The sequence below is a fragment of the Oryctolagus cuniculus genome, chromosome 20 (genome assembly GCF_964237555.1).
Source record: "Oryctolagus cuniculus chromosome 20, mOryCun1.1, whole genome shotgun sequence".
NCBI lineage: Eukaryota > Metazoa > Chordata > Mammalia > Lagomorpha > Leporidae > Oryctolagus > Oryctolagus cuniculus.
In genome coordinates, this window is record NC_091451.1 from 34223502 (window position 1) to 34249281 (window position 25780).

General features: G+C 49.5%; 1 protein-coding gene across 1 annotated transcript in view; it reads right to left on the reverse strand.

Annotated features, from left to right (window-relative positions):
• The window catches only part of PTPN21 (protein tyrosine phosphatase non-receptor type 21), a 77873-nt gene that overhangs the window by 8979 nt on the left and 43114 nt on the right, over positions 1-25780 (reverse strand). The window contains exons 7-14 of the mRNA XM_002719612.5: positions 25171-25258; positions 24528-24616; positions 22096-22183; positions 20265-20344; positions 9191-9251; positions 7841-7928; positions 4687-6128; positions 28-165 (exon numbers count right to left, since the gene is read on the reverse strand). Of these exons, the coding sequence (XP_002719658.1) occupies positions 28-165; positions 4687-6128; positions 7841-7928; positions 9191-9251; positions 20265-20344; positions 22096-22183; positions 24528-24616; positions 25171-25258 (2074 nt within the window). The remainder of the gene's footprint in view (positions 1-27; positions 166-4686; positions 6129-7840; positions 7929-9190; positions 9252-20264; positions 20345-22095; positions 22184-24527; positions 24617-25170; positions 25259-25780) is intronic.

The following is a 25780-nucleotide window of genomic DNA, read 5'->3' on the forward strand; positions in this document are numbered from 1 at the left end:
GAGAAAGCAGGAGCCCCGGTCACTCACCCTTTCATCGTTGGTTGCTCGGGAAGGCATTTCCTTCCCTTCATCAGGCAGAGGCAGCCGGGAAAGAGAAAGTCCATTCAGGGCTGCCAACTTAAGAGGACCAATTTTTTTGGCATCTCCTCGAGTCTTTTTCATTCCCTGAAAAAAATACGTGTGTCTTTGAAATATACACAAATACAATCCCTTTGGAAAGAAAGTCCAGTGAGCTGAAGACTAGAAACAAAGGGAGTGTGTTCTGCTTTGCCAACAAGCACAGGAGAGAGCCCACTCCTTCACACATCATTTGCTTAACAAATATTAGGAGGAACACATTCCTTTCAAGGCCAAACCCCTGATAGGTCTTCCAGATAGAACCTCTTGAAACTCAGTTGGTTACAAGGTTCTGTTGCAATGAAAGGTGAGGCTCCAGGCAGGCAGCATTCCTTCAGAGAACTCCCAACTTTCAAAACAGGACAAGACCAGCAGCAGTCCACAAAATAAACAAACAGATAAATGCAATCACTTATTATAAGCTGTCATCATCTTCTTTAAATATAAAATTACTGAAATCCTCCTGTTAACAGCCAAGATAAGCTGGCTGCAGCACTTCCTTACCTGAAAATGACTCAAAATGCCCCGCACTGTCCCGCCTGGGGTCAGTTCAAAAGTCAGTATTTGAAGAAAGCTCCCTAGTCAAAACTGGCTCTGAGTTATTAGCCCACAGAGCACATGTACAATGGTCCACAGTGATTTCTTAGGTGACGATCGCTGCACAAAACTCAAGTCTTTACACAGATGGAAAAGCATCCAAACCAGACTCCCTTTAAGATAACAATCAAGTCTCAGGTGATGGAGATGGGTGGGGAGTTCTACCATGCTCCTTCCTATCCGCAATTTATGTCACTGTTTTTAATTCTAAACTTCCGTGGCGTTAATCTACATTAGTATGTTTATTTAATTGTAATGAAATAAAGATAATGGCAACCTCATGTTATGATAGAGATTCAAGGGTTTAATAGGGACCTGGTCTCTTCAACTCTTGGGAAGTCACTAAGTTGGACGCATGCTATAACCTTGGAGTTAAGTCACTGAGTTAGATGCATGCAACCACTCTCTGGAGTTATCTTATTTACAAATAAGAAAACTAAGTTGGGGCCCAGGACTGGTGCTGTGGCATAGGTTAAGCCTCCGCCTGCAATGCCAGCATCCCATATGGGTGCCGGTTCAAGTCCCAGCTGCTCTGCTTTGGTTCTACTCCCTGCTAATGTGCCTGAGAAAGCAGTGGAGGATGGGCCAAGTTATTGGGCCTCTACACCCACTTGGGAGACCAGGAAGAAGCTCCTGGCTTCAGCCCGGTGCAGCCCTGGCCGTTGTGGCCATTTGGGGAGTGAACCAGTGGATGGAAGATCTTTCTCCTCTCCTTGTATCTCTCTGCCTTTCAAATAAATAACCTTAAAAAAGAGAGAGAAAATACTAAGTCACAGAGAGATTAAATAGCTTCCCTGATGTCCAGTGACTGCCTCTCTGATAAGGTACTCAGTGCTGGATCATAATGCAAAAGGCACTTCTCCGTGCTCAAAGCCGGCCGAGCAGGGGCAGTGTCCCCGTGTCACAGGCATGGAAGCGCAGGTTCTGACAATGAAGGCCCCGCCCACTGAGCAGAGAACTCAGGGCAGGGCCAGATTCAGACGCGAGGCTCATCAGCTCAGGACGCGGCCTCGTGCCCCTGGACCACCACTGCCAAGCACACTCTTCTAGGCAGAGCGGACGGAGCCAAAAGCAGAGGCCACTTCATAGTTTTATTAATACTACAGGTCTTAAAATCCATCAAGAGGAAATGTGTATTTTATGAGAACCAAATTGATCAGAATTCTCAGATTTAGCTGAAACTGCCAGGCCCCACTCACACCAAACCAGAATAAAACAGGCTGGAATACAGGGCTGTACTTGGGGAAGTATTAGGGCACATGTAATAACAGGCGGTTCTTATGGCGATGCGGACGGCGTTAACGGTGTCGGCTGGCTCGGCAACTCCAGCAGTTACGGGAAAACCCCATCCGCATCCTAAGTCCCTGCTCATCAGCCCGCACCCTTGGCCTCAGCCTCCCCTGAGGCACTGGCCTTTACTGTTGGGTAGGAAAGACTGTACCATCAGGAAAAATTAAACTTAAAATTGTCGCTCCCCCTCTTCGTGGAGGAGCAACACTAAACCCTGCCTAGGCTTCATATCCGAGTCACGGCACCATTATGTCGCTCCCCCTCTTCGTGGAGGAGCAACACAGGACCCTGCGCTGTTCTTTCGTCTGCTCAGCCCTCCCCGGGTTTGCTGCTGGTTCTTCCCGGGTTGGCTACTATCCCTTCCACCTCCGTGGAAGGGCAGTTCCCCCTGGCCACATTCCCCACTTCCGCAGGGGAGTGGCACACCGCCGGCCGGCTCTCTCGGGGGCTGCACAGGTGTTCCTTCAGCTAGATGTTCCCCTTAGATGTTCCTGGTGCATGCCGTCTCTCTCCTCCTTTATAGTCCTCCTCCGCCAATCCCAACTCGGCTGCCCACACGCCGAGTACGCTGCTCTCCAATCAGGAGCAAGTCCTACAGTTAATTGGTTGAACTGGAGGCAGCTGTGCGGAAGCTGTTTTCTCCTCTCCCAGCGCCATATTGTAGGAGAGCAGGTGCATAGAATAAGTCTTAATTCCAGTAACAGTCTAGTCCGAGCTGCTCCCCACAGAGGAGAGCAGATGCATAGAATAAGTCTTAATTCCAGTAACTTAGTCTAGTCCGAGCTGCTCCCCACAAAAATCAAACCTAAAACTGACAGAAAGAAAACACATCGAAACCACTGGCAGTTTTGTAAGTAGTTTCTGTCCATGTATACTGGTCTCTTTCGTAAGCACTAGCGTATCACAAAGGTTTTTTCCTGCCTATCAAGATGTATGCAACCTCTCTGAGGACCTCATACACTAGGCCAGAACCACAGTGGAGAAGCCCTGAACTCTGAGCAGGCCATCTGGCAGAGATGGGAACGAGAGGCCTGGCTGCCAGGACACTGGGAGCCAAGGGCAGGCAGAATTCCACATCGCCACGGTCTGGGGCACCTGCAGGGCACGGGGAGTGGAGATGCAGGCCATGGAGCCAGCGTCTGGACAGTGCAGAGCAGACCCGCTTCCCGACAAGCCACAGTCAAGGGCTGAAGATGCAAGGTTCAAAAGTTTTGGTCAAAAGACAGAATAGGCAAGGCTTCAACAATTATTACCCCATAAAATATACAGTATAATAGTTTATTGTACTGAAGAGCAGTTAAGACAACGAGAGAACAGGCTGAGAGACAAATACGGCTTTAAGGTTCCAGCTCAGTGTTTTCTAGTTGTGTGACCTTGGAAAAGTTACTTTGTACCTCCCAGTCTATTTCTCCATCTGTGACATGGGGAAAACAACAGGCCTGTTTTAAATTCAACGTGGTGAAGTGCAAGCTGACTCCACCCAGACTCTGGCCTTCAGAATTATGGGATGGATTATGGATTAGCATCCCTGGATGCTAACTGCAGACATCGCTTGAGCAAAGCGAACACACACAGCCTAGGGGTGCTGTGTCTCCATGCTGTACTTTTAATGGGTGGCTGTCACAGAAGTCTCGGCTGGAATCACCAAATTTTCTCTCTCTCTTTTTTTTTTTTTTTTTTTTTTATTTTTGACAGGCAGAGTGGACAGTGAGAGAGAGAGAGACAGAGAGAAAGGTCTTCCATTGCCGTTGGTTCACCCTCCAATGGCCGCCGCGGCCGGCGTGCTGCGGCCGGCGCACCGCGCTGATCCGATGGCAGGAGCCAGGAGCCAGGTGCTTTTCCTGGTCTCCCATGGGGTGCAGGGCCCAAGCACCTGGGCCATCCTCCACTGCACTCCCTGGCCACAGCAGAGGGCTGGCCTGGAAGAGGGGCAACCGGGACAGAATCCGGCGCCCCGACCGGGACTAGAACCCGGTGTGCCGGCGCCGCTAGGCGGAGGATTAGCCTAGTGAGCCGCGGCGCCGGCCCTGGAATCACCAAATTTTAACTTGCTTTCCTTCACAGTACATCATCAAAGTCCCGCTCACTCGCTCCCCGCATTCCACATTCACCTCCACACTGCATCCGTGTAACTGATCCAGCAAAACCACCAAAACTCTAACTGATCCCGACTGTTTCTATCAGCTGTGCTCAAGACAAGACAGAAAGTACTGTATTGGGGTCAAAAGCAAAGAAAAGGGGGGCTGGGCATTTGGCACAGTAGTTAAGCCACTTGGGGCTCCCACACCCCATACTGCCGTGCCTGGTTAGGGTCCCAGCTTCCCTTCTGATCCAGCTTCCTGCTAACGTGCACCCTGGGAGGCAGCAGGTGATGGCTCAAGTGCTTCGACATCTGCCACCCATATGGGAGACCCAGACGGAGGTCCAGGCTCCCACCCATGTGGGAGACCCAGACAGAGGTCCAGGCTCCCACCCATGTGGGAGACCCAGACGGAGGTCCAGGCTCCTGGCTTTGGCCAGGCGGGCCCAACCCCAGGTGTCATGAGTATTTGCATGAACCAAAGAATGGAAGATCTCTGCCTGTCTCTCTCCCTGTTTCTTTCCCTTTCAAATAAGCACAAATAAATAAATACCCAGGACGAAGGACGCTCTTTGCAGTGTCTGAGGCACATCCATGCTTACCCCGAGTGGCGGGAGGCCTTCCACGGTGTTCTTCTTTCCAGACAGGAGGTCCGACACTGGCCTTTTCTTCAGAGAATCCCTCCTGGCTCGGTATCTCCCCGACGTCGTGAGGTCAGACTCGGACATGGAGGGCGTCAGCAGCCCATCTCTTCTGGGCCGCCGGGCGTCAACGCTCGGGTGGACAGGGCTGATGTCCCTGACCCTCTGCTCAGTCTCTGCGATGTGGGACTTGGGCTCGAGGATGTGCAGCGGGCCTGCGACAGGCCCGACGGAGGCATAGGCACAGCTCAGAGGTGGCTCCTGGGAGTAACCGCCCTGCTGCCGGGGCTCCTGGGCACCTGCGGGGAGGCTGGCCTGGGCCTTGCTTTCTTCTTCAAAGTCCTCCTCTTCCTCACTGCTGTGTATCAGCATGGTGGCATCCGAGAGAGACTTCTGATGGCCATATCTCAGGCTCTCCCGCTCCTCGGGCTCTTCTTGTTTCGTCCTCTCAGTGAAGACACTGGGCTGGGAAGAGATGGCCCGCGGGGCCACATCTGCGGCCGACGCTGACATGGTCCTCTCCTTGAGCCTCAGGCCCTCGAAGCCGTGGCTCAGCCCTGCGATCTCGATGCTGTTCCTCTTCTGCAGCTGGGCGTGCCGGGCTGCCGTGAGCGGCTCGCTGACTTCCTGCAGAGAGTGAGCCACCGGCAGGCTGTCCTCTTGGAACGTCTGGACCGAGTGGTGGACGCGCCTGGTGATGAGATCCGGGTTGCTGCTGCTGATGTAGAGGTGACGGGACAGGTCTGGGGTGCTGTTGGCGGGCCTCGGGTACGGGTACGGTGGGGGTGGCCGGTACACTTGGGTCCTCATGATGTTTGCAGCCGGGTACTCCTGAGCCTGCAGCTGCACGTTGGTCAGCTCAGGCACACTGACCGCCCCCACCACCGGCCGCCGCTCAGCAGGGTAGGGATAAGGAGACTGGCTGTGGAAGCTGTAATTCAGGTTGAAGGGATAGTGGGCCGACTGTGGAGAGGCGAAGTGTGCATGATCCCGGATCTCGGGCTGGCTGTAGACCAGGGCGTCGGGCCTGCTGTATGCATAGGAGTTGCCGATGCTGAGGTTTCTCAGCGAGTGGCTCTGCCTCTCCGCGTGCACCATGCCCCTGTTGAGCTGCTTCATCACAGTCTCGTAGTCTGGGGTCGGCCGGTACGAGGGGGGTATCAGGGCGCTGTGGCGATGGGACGGGACGTAGTCGGGTCGCATGACGTCGCTCCCCGTGATGCTGGGGTTGGAGGACATTGGGGAGGGCTGCAGGAAGGGCTGAGGGTTATTTAAGGAGTTAGTGCTGTGTGCGCTGTAGACACTGCCGTTTCGGATTCGGCCGTTGAGGTCAATCTGGGCTCTATCCAAGCTTGTCTGAGAGTGACAGTAATATCCATTCTGGCTGGGTACAAAGAGGTTATCTGTAAAAAAAACAAAGTGTGAAATGTAATTTTAAAATGACATTTTAGAAAAAGGTATTAAATTGGAGCAGTTGGTCCAGTCAAACAAAGAGTAAGTCCTGAGTTTGGATGACATCTTCAATAGACAGCTTGTAAAACCCTGCCCAAAGCACGTGGCTTCACCCACTCCGAGGGCCCATGGGGGACTCGGCTTCTTCATACGTAGCCCGGAGGGGACCCTGCCTACATACAGGGTGGTGCTCAGGATCAAGCACCCCATAAAGACTGGCCAGACTTAAGTCCAATATTAAGAATATAGCTGTACCCGGTCGGCGCCATGGCTCACTAGGCTAATCCTCTGCCTGTGGCGCTGGCACACCAGGTTGTAGTTGGGGCGCCAGATTCTGTCCCGGTTGCCCCTCTTCCAGGCCAGCTCTCTGCTGTGGCCCAGGAGTGCAGTGGAAGATGGCCCAAGTCCTTGGGCCCTGCACCCGCATGGGAGACCAGGAGAAGCACCTGGCTCCTGGCTTCAGATCAGCGCAGCGTGCTGGCTGCAGCGGCCATTGGAGGGTAAACCAACGGAAAAAGGAAGAACTTTCTCTCTGTCTCTCTCTCTCACTGTCCACTCTGCCTGTCAAAAAAAAAAAAAAAAGAGTATAGCTGTACCCCAGAACATTGTCTTTTTCTGAAAATTAAAAACGTATTACTAGAAACACAAAATGGACCGTGTGGACCTCAAGGCCAATACTGCTGAAGGCACTGAGCCACAGACTCTGCTCTCCCTGCCTGGCAGAGATGTGGCTGATGAGGATGAGCTCGTTCTAGCACCAACTGCCTGTAAACATTTCCTTAACTGGAGTTTCAGATCGCCTGTGTAGCTTCTTCCCGAATGAACACTTCCACCCTAACCAGGCAAAGAAACAGCAGGATCGGAGCTGTTCCCATCCCACAGTGTCACCGCGGCTGCACACCCTGGAGGCCCAGGATCCAGAAGAGCCCGGCTAACATAGCTGCACTGCCCTGCCCTGCCCCTGTGCTGCAGGACGACTTGGACCCACGAATCAGGAATGTAATTGGATTTTACAGCCGTGTGAGGATGCCTGTCCCGCCTGGAAGGGGCCTATCTGCTCACCTGAAATGCTGGTACCATGAGTCCTTGCCAGCACTGCAAAGAAACTTAGTAGCAGTCAAGTCCAAAGGAAGAAGCCCCTGTGAGAGGCATTCCTTCTGTGCTTCAGAAGCTCCGTGAAGTCCCAAGTGGCAACCGAGTCTCAAACTGGTATACCACAGAGCCCTCTGTCCTGGTGGCACCCCCAGCCCCGCTGCGCTCCTGCCGGCCCACAAGGCACCCCTGTCGCTGTACTTTTCCCACTCTGGAATACCTGGCCGTCTCCTAGCCCCTGGACTCTCCCTTGCCTCTGCCGTCACAGCTTGGGTCCCTCCCCCAGCTTGTCTAGACCAGCACGGCACCTGGCTGGCTGGTGTCCCTGCCTCCATCCCTGCACCCCTCCACTTGGCCGTGTGTGGACTAAGAGCAGAACAGGGGGCAGGCATGTGGCCTAGTAGGTAAAAAGCTGCTTGGAATGCCCACATCCTCCGTCACAGTGTCAGAGTTCAAGTCCCGACTCCAATCCCGACTCAGCAAAAACTACCCAGGCCTTAAGGTCTCTAAGTCTTCATAGATTTATTCATAGTAATAAGAGCAGGAAGCACTAGAAAATAGAGTACCTTACCTTGGGAAGAAGCATATGGCTCTGTGTAATGTCCGTTATAATGCAGCTGGGGCGGGGGAGGCATCACATAAGGCTGGGGGGGTTTAGGCTAAGAAATGGAAATAAAACATAAGGTTAAAACACATCTTCATGTAACATGGGTAAAATAATTCTCTGCTGGATTCTTTCCCTCCATTTAAAAAATAAAAAAGTCTAAAGGAGTTACACAGATTACACATGGAAGATAAACTTGGAGACACGTAGCCTTCATTTTCAGTGTTCCCCGTGTGGCCATGCCAAGCCTTACATACAGAGTCTGAGGACACTAGAAGTACCAGAAAATCTGCATCCAGAAAAGTTAAGAGCAAGAGGCAGGGCCGGCGCTGTGGCATAGCAGGTTAAAGCCCTGGCCTGTAGTGCCAGCATCCCATATGGGCACCAGTTCTAGTCCTGGCTGCTGCTTTTCCAATCCAGCGCTCTGCTGTGGCCTGGGAAAGCAGTGGAAGACAGCCCAAGTCCTTGGGCCCCTGCACCCACATGGGAGACCTAGAAGAAGCTCCTAGCTCCTGGCTTTGGATCGGCGCAGCTCCGGCCCTTGCAGCCATTTGGGGAGTGAACCAGCGGATGGAAGACCTCTCTCTCTGTCTCTACCTTTCTCTGTAACTCTTTCAAATAAATAAAATAAATCTTTAAAAAAAAAGACCAAGAAACAATAAACACAAGTTGCCTCATATAAATATGTGAGGATAAGAAGCTTATATATGGGCAGGTACTGTGGCACAGCAGGTTTAACCACTGCTTTGGACACCCACATCCCATAACGAACTGCTGGTTTGAGTCCCAGCTTCTCTGCTTCTGATCCAGCTTCCTACTAGATGTGCCTGGAAAGCTGTGGACAATGGTCCAAGTATGTGGGTTCCTGCAACCCATGGGGGAGAGCTCTTGGCTTCCATCTGGCCCATCTGTGGCTGTTACAGGCATTTGGGAAGTGACCCAACAGCCGGATGTTCTTTCCATCTCCCTGTCATTCTACCTTTCAAATAAACAGTTCTTAAAACAAAGCTTACATGTAGCATATTCAAGCTTATTAGACAAAGTCATCTAATATTTTAAATGTCTACCAATGTATGATTACTCTTGACAAATAGTCAAAAATGTTAGCATCAGATTAAACCTAATATTTAAGTACATATAATTACATTATATAAATGTTAGTTGGACCTATGGAAAATCACCATTTCTTCGGTTAAAAAAAGTCAAAGATCAGCACACTTTTATGGCTCAGACTCAAAACAAAAACTAGCAAGAGCAGATTTTATTACACCTATTTTGTATATTTATTACAGAATAAAAGCAGTCACACTTTCTTACCAGAGACATCCTGGAGGAGGACCTTCTCCTGATGGGGTTCACCGCGACGGGCTGAGTTTGCCTATAAAATAGGATGCCTTTGAAAAGAGTGCACACATGTTTCCTAACATAAAAGGGGAAGACGGTCAATCTTCCAAACACAAGCAAACCCAAAACTAAACCATTCGCAAATTAGCAGAAAGAAACAGAAATTTCCTTTGGCCCCGTGGGCCAGGACCCTTCCCTGCTGCCCGAAGCTGCTGGCACCACACTCGGTGCCAAGGCCCCTCTCAGAGCATCGCCAAGAATTGCAGGTGCACCCTTCCCTGGCCCTCACAGCTACGACCCCTGCAGGGGCCCTCAGCGGGAGAAAAGAGACAAGCTGTGTCATCCAGGAACTCATCCCAGGGGAGGCAGGCTTGGAGCAACTGTCTCTCTCCCCTGAGCTCGGTCAGCACCAGCACCTCCACCACAAGTCCTGGGGTCACCACAGCTGCCTGGCACAAGCCTTGGCAACAGCTTGTGGTGAACTCACTTACACTCCTTTGCAAGAAACATGCCTGTGCTCTGTTTTAAATAGATGTTTTATTAAAACAATTTGGCAAAAAATAAATTTAAAAATTAAAAAGCAACTAAGAGCGTTAATGAGTACTGACTCACATGTACGTGATAATTTTTTTTAAATTACTCACACAAGTTCCATCTTAGAATAAACAACTAGGTAAAAAGGAACAAGAAACCATAAAGTATACTTGTAACTTGATTGCCTTTAAGTAGGCACAGGCCTTTTTTGGGTTTTGTGTGTGGTCAGTTTTACTGAAAATCAGATCTCAGAACCTGAACACAAATGGGTTCTTGGCTGTGTGGGTGACTTAGGTAATTTTATCAAAGCATTTTTTTTTATCATTTTTCCAGCTGTTCCTGGCTCAGGAGTTTATGTGACCCCTAATTACTAATTACAAAAATCTTCTGTGATCTTTGGTCATGTGTTCTAAAAACTGTCAGAAAATTCATCAACACAAAGTGAACATTCGATACATTTTAATCAGTAAATTGACCACAACAGGGAGCTTCATGTCTCAGAAATCAACATTTTTCATGGCACTCTAGTATCTGATACCTTTTACTCAAACCTTGAATATTAGCTTTTTTTAAATAACACTTTTGAGCTAAAATGAAAACTAGTGCCATATTAGGATTTTAACCTCAGGTGACCACAACTGTTCTGACTGGTTGACTTTTAAAAATAATTTTACTTTACTGGAAAGGATTCAGGTTGCTGATGAAAAGCAGGTGCCTTTTTTCTAAAGGGTGTGCCCTCTGCCCATGCTGGCAGCGAGCCAGTCCTACACGGGACAGCTGGGCTGTTCTTCATTTCTGGGACATTCCTTAACTAAACATTAAATATTCCTGCAAACTCGCGTCCAGAGTTTTGCCTCTGGTCATTTTCCATTGTCATGCCAGGGGAAATTGGGCAAACAGTGTTCCTTGAACTTTACATTCAGTCTATCAGCAGACTCACGGTCTAAAAGGACTGAACTTTGAAAGTCCTATCAACCCAGAAATGGAGACATACGGTTGTGGACAGAACCCTCTACCAACCAACCCTAACCATGTGGCCCAGCTGCCCAGCCTGCGGAAGAAACAGAACTGAAGTGCATCTAACACAAAACCCAAGGACACAGAGCTTAGGAGCACGGGCGGCAGCTCCCATGTGTGACAGCAATCCCAGCACCCTGGCTGGCAGCACCCAGAGTGGAGGCGGACACTGCCCAGCGCAGGTGCCGGTTCTACTGAACACCAAACCAACCAGTTTGTCTTCTGCCTGCCAAACTGTGTGATCCAGGCAGCCTCGCCATCAGTGCTAACACCCTGACCTCTTTCTCCTTGACACGGTGCCAGTAAACGCGGTTTAATCCGTGATCAGCCATCCTCACCCCAGCACACAAGAAACAACAAAGTCCCTGTCGGATGGGACTTTCAAACTTGGTGGGCAGTGACTATGTTGTTGGGTGTTGATAAAAAACAAGACAACTGAAGAATTCTTAAAAGAAACCACTACAATGTGTGCGCTAGACAAGGCCATCCATAAGCCTATACCAGCCCAAGGAAAAGAAACATCACCATCAAAACCGCACTAGGAATGTCCATGACTATCAAGGAATCTGAACACCAACCCCAGAAGCGAGAGCCAGATATTATCCTGACTGTACAGATGAGGAAAATGACACTTAAATAGGTCACTCTGGTCACCTGGCACAGAGGGGGCAGAACCGGCACGTGAACCAGGCAGGGCTGCCAGTGGCTGCGCAAAGCCCCTCCCTAAGGATCGTCTGTCTGACCCCCTCTGCAACACAACCGGCTTGTCAGCTGTAGGGGGCAGAGGACACATGGTGCCCGCTGTGCCCAGCACATGGTGGAGCCCTCAGATCGCCTGTGGAGCAGACGAACGGCACCGTGAGCGAGGAATGAGGCGGACACTCCTTACGAACTATTTCAGATGAGTCCACGTTCCTGTGACTTTGGGAGCTTCCTTTCTCAGGCAGGGATGTATATGGGGCAGGGTGAGATTCTGATCAACAAAACCCGTGCAGTGGTGGAGACGGAGGACGCTTGTCTTAGTGACTTGTCCCGAGCTTTGCCGTAACAAGCAGAGGAGAACGGAAGCTGTTCTCCTTCCTGACACTTGGGCAGGCCACAGCTCACGTCCAGACTGCTTGCTTACAGGTCAAAGGTCTGGACCACACCTGGCACTGGAGGCAGGGCGAAGGACAGGCTGTCAGAGATCATCTCAGGTTCCTGGGAATCCCGATGTGGTGACGTAAGATGTGGCAGGCCCCAGCTCCCCCCACCAGGATGTTGGCCAAACAAGACCCGGGGAGCCAATCGGTTCAAATCAGCTAAATGCAACATGGCGACTGTTTTGCCCTCAAGGAGGCTTGAACCCTCATTATAACGCAGCAGCATGGTAAAATCACTCCCCCCTCACACCATGACCGTTTACAGTTGTCATGACAATGCAGACATGATCAAATAAGGGGAGGAAAGAGGTAGAGCCCTAATCCCTGTGAGTCTCCCCCTCTTCCCTGGAACTGTTAGAGTATTCCGCTCAGATATTAACCTATATTGTCATCCCCCACAAACAGGAACTGAAACACACCAGGGAGTCGCCTGTTTTTGCCACTTTCCTTAATAAAACCCTCTTGCTCTCACTGTGCTGGCTGTGCCTGATCCTATAGCTTTCGCCCAAGGCAAGGACCCTCCTGAGGCTGTGGGGCCCCACAGGGTATCAGTGGAGGGGCCCCACTCTGATTTTCTAGGGCGTTCATGACCTTCATCCACATGAGGACCCACTCGGAAAGCTGCCCCTGACACTGCCAGACGTCCACCTCCTAGGAGACAGATCCCACTGCAGCCCTGTGGCTGCTTCTCAACGCCCCATCCCACCTCCTAGGAGACAGATCCCACTGCAGCCCTGTGGCTGCTTCTCAACGCCCCATCCCACCTCCTAGCGCCCCACTCCTTCCCAGGGATCCATGGAAACCATGGAGTCCTCTCCATACCTCTGGGGACCAGTGACTGCAAGGAGAGAGGGTGCTCCATGTAGTCCTGTCATCGCCCTAGAAGAGATGGGGCAACCTCTCTCCCTTCCAGGCAGGGCCTACTCCAGTCAGTCTCTGATGGCAAAAGTCTCCCGAACAGAGGCAGACACTGGCTGCTGTGTCCACCCACAGCCCTCAGCTGAGAGATGCTCACCAATCCCTCACTGTGCACGAGCAACCAAAGATCTGCTGGGCCGGGGAACTCCATCCTCCCCTGCCCGACAGAGGGGACAAAAACCTGCTCCGAATTTCTTCACCCTACCAGTCATTTTCTCCTTTAGTTGGGGAGCCAGGGCCACTTCTGGGGTCTCGGGTTGGGAAGAAGTTTAGAATAAGCTTTGTGACCCAATGATATTAAGTAAAACTCCCATTACCCCATTTTATACATTAAAAAGTGGAGAATGCTACCTAAAACTTTTAGGACTTGAGAGACATGAAAAGATGGTTGTTATCTAAAGTACACTGCTTGGGTAAGGGGCTGGAAGATTTCTAGATCATGCTGTTGTACCAATAACAGTCACCTGGGTAAGGTCAGAAAACCACATAAGGCCTCCCCAAACGCCACCCTATTACAGATCAGGACTGGGGTGAAGACTGTCTCAAAGTCCTTGCTATGCAAGACTGCATCTCAGGGGGGCCCAGCTGCCCCAGCCTGAACCCCCTGTACAAGCCCACCGTCAGTTCCAGGCTAGCTCCAGGACTATTAAATGTCCATCACACTTAAGTTCACACACCTGGACAGGACTCCAAGTCTACCAAACTGGAATTTTACTACACTAAACATAACTCATCTACATAGAGAGCCATAAAAACTGAATCTTATGGGCCAGCACTGTGGTATAGCAGGTTAAGCCTCTACCTGTGGTGCCAACATCCCATATGCTACTGGTTCCAGCCCTAGCTGCTTCACTTTGATCCAGCTCCCAGCTAATAGCCTGGGAAAGCAGCAGCAGAAGGCCCACGTTCTTGGGCTCCTGCACCCACGTGGGAAACCCAGAAGAAGCTCCTGGATCCCAGCTCTGGCCTGGCCCAGTGCTGGTGCGCTCCATCCATTGTGACCATCTGGGCAGTGACCCAGCGGAAGGAAGACCTATGTCTCCCCCTGCCTGTCTGTAACTCTGCCTCTCAAATAAACAAATTGACCTTTCTCTCTGTCTCTCTCACTGTCCACTCTGCCTGTCAAAAAAAAAAATTGAATTTTATTTTTAGTTTTATATTTATGGGTGGTGGGCATTTGGCCTGGCAGTTAAAACACCAGGGAAGGTGCCTGTGTTCTGTCAGAGTGCCTGGGTTCAATGCCAGCTGCAAGCTCCTGGCTCCAGCTTCACCATGATGTAGACCTTGGGGTGGGGGGTGATGGCTCAAATGGTTGCATTCCTGAAACCCACCTGGGGAGGGGGTAGGGTAGTTCTCAGCTCCCAACTCTGGCCTCAGCACAGCCCTGGCCATCGAACCAGCAGATGGGAGCTTACCATATCTGTCTTTCTGTTGCTGGCTATATGCCTCTCAAATAAGCTTTATTTTGTAATTATTAAATAAAAGCTTCATTTATTCACACTGGAAACAAAGGCTTACAATGAAAAATCTTCATTTCCCAAAAATGAATCATGAATAATTTCAAAGGAACAGTGTGGGGGAAACTGGCGTTCATAATCTACTGGAGTTACAAAGATTACAAATAAAATCTGGAAAATGGTCTCTTAAACATAATTACTCCAGGGGCCAGCACTGTGGTGTAGCGGGTAAAGCTTCCATCTGCAGAGCTGGCATCCCATATGGGCACTGGTTCAAGTCCCAGCTGCTCTACTTCTGATCAGCTCTCTGCTATGGCCTGGGAAAGCAGTAAAAGATGGCTCAAGTCCTTGGGGTCCCGCACCCACATGGGAGACCTGGAAGAAGCTCCTGGTTCCTGGCTTTGGATTTGCACAGCTTCGGCCGTTGCAGTCATCTGGGGAATGAACCAGCAGATGGAAGACCTCTCTCTCTCTCTCTCTGGCTCTACCTCTCTCTGTAACTTTGTCTTTCAAATAAAGAAAATAAATCTCTTTTTTTGAAATATTTATTTATTTATTTTAAAGTCAGAGTTATACAGAGAGAGAAGGAGACGCGAGAAAGACAAAGGTCTTCCATCTGCTGGTTCACTCCCCAGATGGCTGCAACGGCCAAAGCTGTGCCAATCCAAAGCCAGGAGCTTCCTCTGGGTCTTCCCACACGGGTGCAGGGGCCCAAGGACTTGGGACATCTACCACTTTCCCAGGCCATAGCAGAGAGCTGGGTCAGAAGTAGAGCAGCCAGGACTCGAACCAACACACATATGGGATGTCAGCACTGCAGGCAGCGGCCTTACCTGCTATACCACAGCGCCAGCCCCAATAAAATAAATCTTTTAAAAATAAATAAATAAAAATGAAAAAATAAAAAGAATCAGATGCTCCCTCTACAGACATAATATATGCAACTGATGGCACGAATGTGCTTTTATTCAAACTTGTTAATAAACAGTGATATCCTAAAAGTTAATTTTCTGAAACGAAATCATTTACCACAAATAAGTAATCATTTGTCGTTTTTCCTCTGCATTTCAAAATCATTACTGAGTGGGGAGTTGCCAAAATATTTAGTTAAAAAAGGCATTAACCCCAACCAATATGGAGGCCTACTAGAAAGCAATTATATTTACAGCGTATTCTAAATGACTGATCCTCCACTATTTTCCAGAAAAGAAATGAGTTAGGTAAAGAGGGCTCAATGATACGAATGCTCTTACATGTATGAAAGCCTTTAAAGTGAATGCACTGTGTTCCAACAGACTGTAAGTCTACTGCATGAATCTTAGAACACACTCCTGCAGAGAAATGTCACACACGGCTGGGGACCAAGTTGCCAACGGGGACCCAGAGGCAACAATCCTACACTGGTAGCATCACTGAATCCAACCACCAGGGGGCACCCTTCCACCTGCAAATGCACTAGAACTGAACTGGGGCAGCCAGCAGAAAGGCTTCGCATACCCACAGAGAAAGCAGGGTTTCTCCTTCTCCCAGTCAGCACACACCCAACACCATCGCCAAACCAGCAGGGGTGGGGAGGGAATGTCGCTCCCCCTCTTCGTGGAGGAACGACACAGGACCCTGCGCTGTTCTTTCGTCTGCTCGGCCCTCCCCGGGTTTGCTGCTGGTTCTTCCCGGGTTGGCTACTATCCCTTCCACCTCCGTGGAAGGGCAGTTCCCCCTGGCCACATTCCCCACTTCCGCAGGGGAGTGGCACACCGCCGGCCGGCTCTCTCGGGGGCTGCACAGGTGTTCCTTCAGCTAGATGTTCCCCTTAGATGTTCCTGGTGCATGCCGTCTCTCTCCTCCTTTATAGTCCTCCTCCGCCAATCCTAACTCGGCTGCCCACACGCCGAGTACGCTGCTCTCCTCCAATCAGGAGCAGGTCCTGCTGTTTATTAGTTGAACTGGAGGCAGCTGTGCGGAAGCTGTTTACTTCTCTCCCAGCGCCATATTGTGGGAGAGCAGATGCATAGAATAAGTCTTAATTCCAGTAACTCAGTCCAGTCCGGATTGCTCCCCACAAGGGAAGAGAGGGGGAGGAAGGGCTCGAGCTAAAACCACAACATGTGGGGATGGCGTTGGTGTAGCAGGTGAAGCTTCAGCTTGCCAACTCCAGCATCCCGTATCGCAGCACAGGCCGGCGTCCCAGCTGCTGTGCTGATCCAGCTCCCTGCTAATAAACCTGGGAAAGCAGCAAAAGATGGCCCAGTGCTTGGGTCCCTGCCATGCATGTGGGTGACCCTCATCAAGGGGGCAGTAAGAACTGTGCCAGCAGGGCAACTCTGAGGATTAAAGTTTGACACAAAGCAAGCATTTACTGCATTATCAGAATCACTGTTATTAAGAAGGCGGGAAAAAATCAGAATAGTCAGCATCATACTAGGAATAAGCAAACAAAATGGCTGGTGAAGCCCAGGCTGGGTGCACTTAAAAAGTGATCTTGGGGAAGCCTGCCCTAGGGGTTAAGATCAGCGAAGATGCCCGCATCCTATATCAGAGTGCCTGGGTTCAAGTCTCAGCTGTTTGTTTGGTTTTTTTTAAAGAAAGCTTTTATTTAATGAATACAAATTTCATAGGTACAGCTTTAGGAATATTGTGGTTCTTCCCCCAACACTCGCCCTCCCACCTCCTACTCCCTCTCCCATCCCATTCTTCATATTAAGATTCGTTTTTGGGGCCCGCGCTGTGGTGCAGCAGGTTAACGCCCTGGCCTAAAGTACCGGCATCCCATATGCGCGCTGGTTCTAGTCCCGGCTGCTCCACATCCGACCCAGCTCTCTGCTATGGCCTGGGATAGCAGTAGAGGATGGCCCAAGTCCTCGGGTCCCTGCGCCCATGTGGGAGACCCAGAAGAAGCTCCTGGCTCCTGGTTTCGGATTGGCGCAGTTCCAGCCATTGCGGCGTACTGGGGAGTGAACCAATGGATGGAAGACCTCTCTCTCTCTCTCTCTCTCTCTCTCTGCCTCTCCTCTCTCTGTGTAATTCTAACTCTCAAGTAAAAAACAAATAAATCTTTAAAAAAAAAATAAGATTCGGTTTTAGTTATCTTTATATACAGAAGACCACCCTATACTAAGTAAAGATTTCAACAGTTTGCATCCACACAGACACACAAAGTATAAAGTACTGTTTGAAAACAACTTTTATAGTTAATTCTTATAGTACAACTCATTAAGAACAGAGGTCCTACACGGGGAACAAGTGCACAGTGACTCCTGTTGTTGACTTAACAGTTGGCACTGTTACTTATGACGTCAGTGATCACCCAAGGCTCACCGAGAGCCAGGCACTTGCTTGGCACTGGGGACTTACTTGGCAGTAAGACATGGACAGCATCTGCACTTGGGCATGGCTGGGAAGCTAACCCACCAGCGAGGGATAGAAGGCAGCCAAGAAGAAAGTAAAGAGACGAATATGTGTGTTCAGTTGGTGCCAAGTGGCACAGAGAATAACTAGACAGGGTCAGGGTTGCAGTGGGCAGGGTGACACTGGGTAGGCAGGGGCAGCGTGTGTGATCAGACCACTGACTGCACTCAGGGAGCACAATTCGAGAAGGAAGTCCCAGCTGGGTAAGGAAGGATTAGTCTGCCCAGGGGTGAGGGAACGCACAGCCTAGCAGGGAGGCCAGGAGGGAGCAGGAAGCAAGGCTGGAGGCAGGCGAGGACTACATCACGGCCAACCTCAGACTTCTGCTACCAGAGAGACAGGAGGCCAACGGAGAGTCGTAAGAAATGGGGCAGGATCCGACTCCTGTTCCACTCTGCCCGTTCTGGCTAACTCGTAGCAAATACGCTACTGGCAGGAGGGGCCCGGAAACGGGACAGGGAGAGGCCACCACAATGCTGCAGGTGAGAAACGAGGGCAGCTGGCGCTGTGGCAGCAGCAGCCAGGGTAGAAAAACACCCAGCTCCTTTCTGATCGGTTTTCTGACTGTTTGCTATTTGCTTGCATTAGAGAGGTAGACAGTCAGAGCTCCATCTGCTGGTTCATGTACCAAATGCTCAAACAGCCAGGGCTGGGAACTCAATCCTGGTCTCCCACATAGACAGCAGGAACCCAATTACACTGCTGCCTCCCAGGGTCTGAGTGAGCAGGAAGTTGGAATCAGGAGCCAGAGCCAAGTGTTGAACCCAGACCCTCTGAGGTGGGGATACAGGCACCTTCACCACTAGGCCAAATGCCCAGCCCAGATAGGCCGTGAATGTAGAGCTGTCAACGCGTGCTGATGAACCACGTGGCATGAAATGGAAGTAGGAAGTACGACTGCCAGGTCTGAGCACGGTGCTCGGCCTCCTGCTGACGTAAGAAAGGCAGGGGAGATGTGGACTTGCACCAGGAACGGGAGGAGGAGATCCAAAGAGTTGTTAACTGTATCAAATTTCCCAAGAGAAATGTCAGCAGGCAGCAGGGTGCACGAGTCAACAGCTCAGGGAGAGGGGCTAGAAGCCAAGCACAGAAGCCTGAGACCTCCGGGAGAAGGGAGTAGGTGCAGGACAGGTATCAGGGTGGAACCAGCAAAGGGTGCTGGGAAGTACAGCGAAGATAAGGAAGCCAGGCGGGGTGCGGCATCCTGGGGTCAGGGAAGGAAGCAGCAGCAGGAGGCTCAGGGCCCTGGAGCGGTCGAGGGACCAGGACCTGCAGTGACCACAGCGGGAAGGTCACCTGACTATGAGGGCAGAGGCACTGGAGTGGCCGCCCAGGGGAAACGGGCGGCAATAAGGGAACTCAAGAATATACAACACCCAAGAAGAACTCTCCTGTAAACAGGAGATGGAGACGCAGTGAGGCTGGGGGCGCAGGTGCACCAGTTTTCCGTGGGAAGCATCGCAGAGAGCGTGCATGCTGACGGCTGAGATCGCGCAGGGCGGGAAGCCGGGAGGCACGTCAGCAAGAAGGGGCACGCGTTCTTCAAACCCCGGAGAGCGGACAGCCTTTACCCCACATGCTGAGCAGGGCTCTGGTTTTTAAAAGCAACGGATGTTTTTCCCTGTTCAAATTTCGGTACGAAGACCTTGAGTTCCTGATCGGAAGAAATCTTAGAGGCATATCCAAAGTTAAAACTCAGTCCAGGAGGCGGCACTGTGGCACAGCAGGTAAAGCTTCCGCCTGCAGTGCCGGCCTCCCACATGGGCACGCGTTCAGGTCCCAGCTGCTCCACTTCCCATCCAGCTCCCTGCTGATGCGCCTGGGAAAGCAGCAGAAGATGGCCCAAGTGCTTAAGCCCCTGCACCCATGTAAGAGACCTGGGAGAAGCTAGTGACTCCTGGCTTTGGATCGGCCCAGCTCTGGCTGTTGCAGCCTGGAGAGTGAACCAGCAAATGGGAAGTTCTCTCTCTCTCTTTCTCTCTCTCTGTAACTCTACCTTTCAAATAAATAAATAAATCTTTAAAAAAAAAAAAAAAAAAAAAAAAAAAAAAAAAAAAAAAAGCTCAGTCCAGGGTGAAGGTTAAGACCCTGCTTGAGATGCCCACTTCCCGTATCGGAGTGCCTGATTTGAGTCAGACTCCTCAATTCCAATTCCAGCTTCCTGTTGATGCACACCCCGGAAGGCAGCAGGTGATAGCCCAAGTCCTTGGGTTCCTGCCACCCACTTGTGAGACCAAAAATGAGTTCAATTCCCAGCTTTGGCCTGGCCCAACCCTGGCTACTACTGGCATTTGGGGAGCGAATCAATAGATGAAAGATTTCTATCTCTGTCCCTCTGCCTTTCACATAAATAAAAATTTTTAAAAAGAAGTTGGTTCAAAGCTAAAATGAGAGGGGAAAACTCATAAAATGTTAACATGGGATTTTTAACATGGGATTAAAGATGATATTATCACAAACTGTCAATAAAAGATACTGTTCTGACAAAACTTTCTTCCCTGAATGATACGACAAAGTTCAAGATTAAAATTTCTAAGTTACTCTATACCATTTCCACAAGCAGGATATACTTACAGGTTACACTGGTTTAGTCGGTAAAATTTGTGTCTCGCGACGCACAGCCTCCATACATACTTTGCAGTTTCCATGTCTTCCTAGCAAACAAAATATGCATAAAGCAATATGAAAGCACGCACGCAGCTTGATGCTTTTAATGCAGAGTTCAGCTGAGGACAAGGCATAACTGGGCGACAGATCATGGCAAACTCACTTTCTGTTCACGGTGATTCTTGATATCCTAACACTGTGTCCTATCACATGAATGCCACAGTAGGATCTGATTTATAAAGGCAAGAAAAGGAGTATGTGCTAACACTGTGAGTCTGACATTAAACAGGTTCAATTGAGAGGAACTGCGTGCTTAGAGGAAGCAAGTGCCTAGCCTAGCAGTTAAGATGCCCACCTCGCACATCAGAGTGCCTGAGTCAGCTTCCTGCTAATGAAGACACTGGGAAATAGATGCAAAAGCTCTGGTGAGTGGGAAACCTGGGTTGTGTTCCCAGAGACCAGCTTCAACTCCCCTAGCCAGCAAAGGCACTGAGGAGTGAACCAGTGGATGGGAACACTCGCTCCCTCTTCTCTTTTTCTTTCTGTGTATCTATATATCTATGTATCTAAATATCTATCTATCTATCACTCTCTCTGCCTCTCAAATAAGCTTGTTTTTTGATCAAAAACAAGCTTTTTAAAAAAAAAAAAAAAAAAGGGCCACAGCAGGCAACTGGTATAGCAGTCAAGATGCCACTTGGGACACACCCACATCCAATAACATGTGTGGGTTCCAACCTCAGCTCCACTTCTGATTCCAGTTCCTGCTAACGCATACCATGGGAGGCGACCGTGATGGCTCAAGTACTTGGTCCCGGCCACCCAAGTGAGAGACCTGGATTGAGTTCTGGGCTCTTGGTTTTGAACAGGCCAAGCACTAGCTGTTACAGGCATTTGTAGAACGAACCAGCAGACAGAAGATCTCTGTTATTGTCTATCTGTCTGCTTTCCAAATAAACTTTTTAAAAGTGTACTTTAAAAAAAAAAAGACCTAGAATACAAAACACATAAAGATATCAATTTTTATTCTTGACAAATATACTCAAAGAAGTTTTAAACAAAACATTTGACTCAGACTCAATATTGCCTTTGTCAACAGAGCAAAAGCAAATAACTCATAAATATTTCTGCAGATTATTCACTTAACTACTGGAATTAAGATGTCAGTGCTGGGGCCAGTGCTATGGTGTAGCAGGTAAAGCCGCTGCCTGCAGTGCCGGCAACCCCATGAATGCCAGTTCAAGTCCCAGCTGCTCCACTTTCAATCCACTTCTCTGCTAATGGCCTGGGAAGCAGCAGAGGATGGCCCAATTCCTTGGGCTCCTGCACCCATGTGGGAGACCTGGAAGAAGCTCCAGGCTCCTGGCTTCGGATCGGCACAGCTCCGGCCCTTGCAGCCATTTGGGGAGTGAACCAGCAGATGGAAGACTTTTCTCTCTGTCTCTCTGTAACTCTGCCTTTCAAATAAATACGTAAATCTCAAAAAAAAAAAAAGGATATTAGTGCTTACTTCCTCCCTTTTGTAGTCCCTGAGGTTTAAATTCAAAGCTCAACATGATCTGAGAGCACTTACCCAAAGACTCATTCATTCAACAATACTTACTGGGTGATTACTTTTTGCCAAGTGCTATTATGCAAAATGTTGCAAGGTTTATAAAATTTTGTAATGTTTAAAAAAATGTGAAATATTATATTTTAATGTCACGCCCCTCCCCTAAAACATACAAAAGGACACAGAGCTGCTAACATCTGGGATGTTTAGGCAAACATTCCATGCAAAGTCCTAACGCTTACTCACAGTTTGAAACTGGATGGTCTCCTCTTTGTTTGCCAGCTCTAAGGCAAAAAAGGACTTGTTGTGGGACATGTTAGCAATGTCATGCCACCTAAAGGACAACACAGAAAGAATGGTAATTTGAGTGCTCATGTATGTACTAGGAGAGAGGGATTTTGCTATTCCTTTTTTTAAAAGATTGATTTATTTGAAAGGCACAGTGACAAAGACAGAGAAATCTTTCATCCACTGGTTCACTCCGCACGTGCCTACAACTCTAGGGCTGGGCCAGGCTGAAGCCAGGAGACCAGAACTCCATCTTAGTCTCTCTTGTGGGTAATGGACACCCAAACCCTTGAGCCAACATCTGCTGCCTCTTAGGCTGTGTTGGCAGCATGCTGGATCAGAGGCAGAGCAGCTGAGACTTGAACTGGCACTTGGATTTGGAACCTGGGCATTCCAAGTGGCACTTTACCCCCTGCAATACAACACAGACCACACAATTTTTTTAAGCTTGATGTCTAAGTTAACATTTGTTAACCACCTTTTTAACAATCGTTCTTAATCGACTAGATTACATTTCCTAATTGAAGTGATAGCAGCTAGTTGTAATAAGTAAACACATGTACACTAAATGAGAGTAAAGAAAATTAGAAAGACTTAAGGAACCGGGCCTGCAGTACAGGAGGTAAAGCCAACACCTGCAGTGCAGTCATCCCATGTTGGCACCAGTTCAAGTCCCGGTTGCTCCACATCTGATCCAGCTCTCTACTGCGGTCCAGGAAAGCAGTGGAAGATGCCCAAGTACTCGGGCAGCTGCAACTGCGTGAGAGACCTAGAAGAAGCTCCTGGCTCAGATCAACCCAGCTCTGGCTGCTGCAGCCATTTGGGGACTGAACCAGTGGATGGAAAGATACCTCTTTCTCTCTCTCTCTCTCTCTCCCCCTCTCCCTCTGCCTTTCAAATAAATAAGTAAATCTTTAAAAACAACAAAAAGACTTAAACATATTACCTTCACCTGCTTGATTAGGTCAGTGATCACTGATCCCAGTCTTAGCTACATAACAAAGCCTCATTTATTCAATCAATGAACATTCTAAAGGATACTCATTCTAACAATGTCAGGTACTAGAGGTACTAAGATCACAGTGATTGGTGATCACAAGACAGAGAGGCAAATGCTGTCCCCACTGTTGCAGGGGAACAGGGTAAAATGAGGCCCAAAAGCAGGGAGGGGACATGCTCTCAACAGCTTTAGGGTAAAGATCAAGTTCAATATAAAGAACTTACCTGAAAGTCAGAATTACAGAGAGAAGAGACAGAGGGAGTAAGAGAAAGAGCAAGAAAGAGACATCTTCCATGCACTGGTTCACTCCCCAGATGGCCGCTAAGATTGGGATTGAGTGATACCAAAGCCAGAAGCCAGGATCTTCTTTCAGGTCTTCCATATGGGTGCAGGGGCCCAAGGGCTTGGGCCATGCTCTGCTCTTTCCCAGGCACATTAGCAGGGAGCTGGAGTGGAAGCAGAGCAGCCAGGACTCAGCCAGTACTGCAGAAGGTAGCTTAACCCACTGTTCCACAGCGCCGGCCCCAAAGGAAGGGAATTCTAATGAGATGCCAGGAAAAGAATTTTGGGTAATTTAACTGTAATTAGTTTTAAGAATCACCAAGCAGAGGTGGACATCGTGGTGCAATGCCCACAGCCCACTCTGGACTGCCAGCTTGACTCCCGTTTACTCTCTTCTGATCCAGCTTCCTGCTAATACATCCTGGGAGGCAGCAGATGAGGGTCAAGGGCTTGGGATTCTGCCACCAACATGAGAAACCTGGATGGAGTTCCAGTCTCCTGGCTTTGGCCTCGCCCAGCCCTCACTATTGTGGAAATCTGGGAAGTGAAACAGCAGGTAGAAGACTCGGTGTATCTATCTCTCTCTCTCTCTCTCTCTCTCTTCATCTCCCTCTCCCTCTCTGTCACTCTTTTAAGAAAATAAACAAACATTTAAACACTAAATTTAAAACTAAAAACTAAAAATCACCAACCAGGGCCACGGGGAGCATGCAGAGAGAAGTAAGAGGGGCCAGCACTGTGATGTAGCAGGTAAAGCTGCTGCCTGCAGTGCTGGCATCCCATATGGACACCAGTTCAAATCCTGGCTGCCCCACTTCTGATCCAGCTCTCTGCTATGGCCTGGAAAAACAACAGAGAATGGCCTGAGTCCTTGGGTCCCTGCAACCGCATGGAGGAGCCGGAGGAGGCTCCAGGCTCCTGGCTTCAGATCGGCCCAGCTCAGGCCATTGTGGCCATTTGGGGAGTGAACCAGCAGATGGAAGACCTCTCTCTCTCTCTCTCTCTATCTCTGCCTCTATCTCTCTGTAGCTCTGCCTTTCAAATAAAAAATAAATAAATAAATAAATAAATCTTTTTGAAAAAAGAAAAAAGGTAGTAAGAAAAAGACCTGAATATCACCGGAGGTCTTCCATTCTTGTGTTTCACGAAGATTCCCTCAAGGCATGCTCCGATGGATATATCACTTCCTTGGCTATCCTAAAGAGGAGGGAGCAGAAAAGAGTTGTCAGGAAGGAGACGCAAGAGAGCTTCAACAAGAGCGTCTACTTTCTTAAACTTGGTTCCCAGGTAGGGAACGTCCAAGAGACCCACAGAGAAGAAGCAAAGTCTGCAGGCAGCCAAGCACTCACGCGCCCCTTAGCCACAGGGACGTGCTCTGCGCAAGGCGTCAGCAGTGTTTTCACCCTTGTGTAACTATCAGAGTGGGCCTACACAAACCAAGACAGCTATGACGTCACTAGCAATGTAATCTGGCACGACCACGGTCACACACACTGTCTGGTCCACTGTTAAGCGAAATGACCTGTAAATGCATTATCTTCTGAAGGCAGGAAAGTCGGAAGAACTGTATTTCTAGAGCTGTTCAAAGCACAAGCTGCCAAAACTTCTGGCGACGAGGACCTCAGCGTGTCCTTGTGTGTGTCGTCAGCTTCTGCACGTCATGGCGGTCTTAGCCCCACCCTGCCACCGCCCCATTCTCTCCAACTGCTCAGTCTGATCCCAGACAGCCCCGGCCTTCCAGCCTCGCTTACCTTGGCAGGGTAGCTCTCTTCCCCATAGCCGTCCATTCTCTCTACCTCCTGCATGTACAACATCTCAGCATCGGGAGCTGTGAGGCCCCTGGAACCCGAAAGAACTTGCTGAGGTTGGTCACAAAAACCAATTTTTTTTTTTTAGAAAATAAAGCTTTTCTTTAAAACATTGCACTTCAACTTGGCACAAAATATTATAAACATTTCACATTTCAAAGGATCTTGATTGGTCCTATTAATCTTCTTAATATTTACCAACAACCAACAGCAGGCAAACTGTTGTTCTGAATGAGGATGGCAAGTTATATAAATCCCTACCTCTTGGGCAACAGATAAAACAAGATAATCATCGCATGAGAGGACCCTTTCTAAGTCACCACGTAATTGCTTATTATCCAAAACATCAGGCGTTATTGGTAAACCCCTAATGGTAAATGCAGGGATGGGGAGAGGGATATCCTTTTAGCTCGTGTGAGTGGCACACTGTCAGGATGGCGGGAAGCCAGTGTTGGTGAAGGGCCGGTGCTCAGCGGCTTGGACTGTCACCTCTACAGCCTCGGCTTCTCCCCTTTCACACCCTCATGGCACCCCACAATGCAGCCGTTCCACA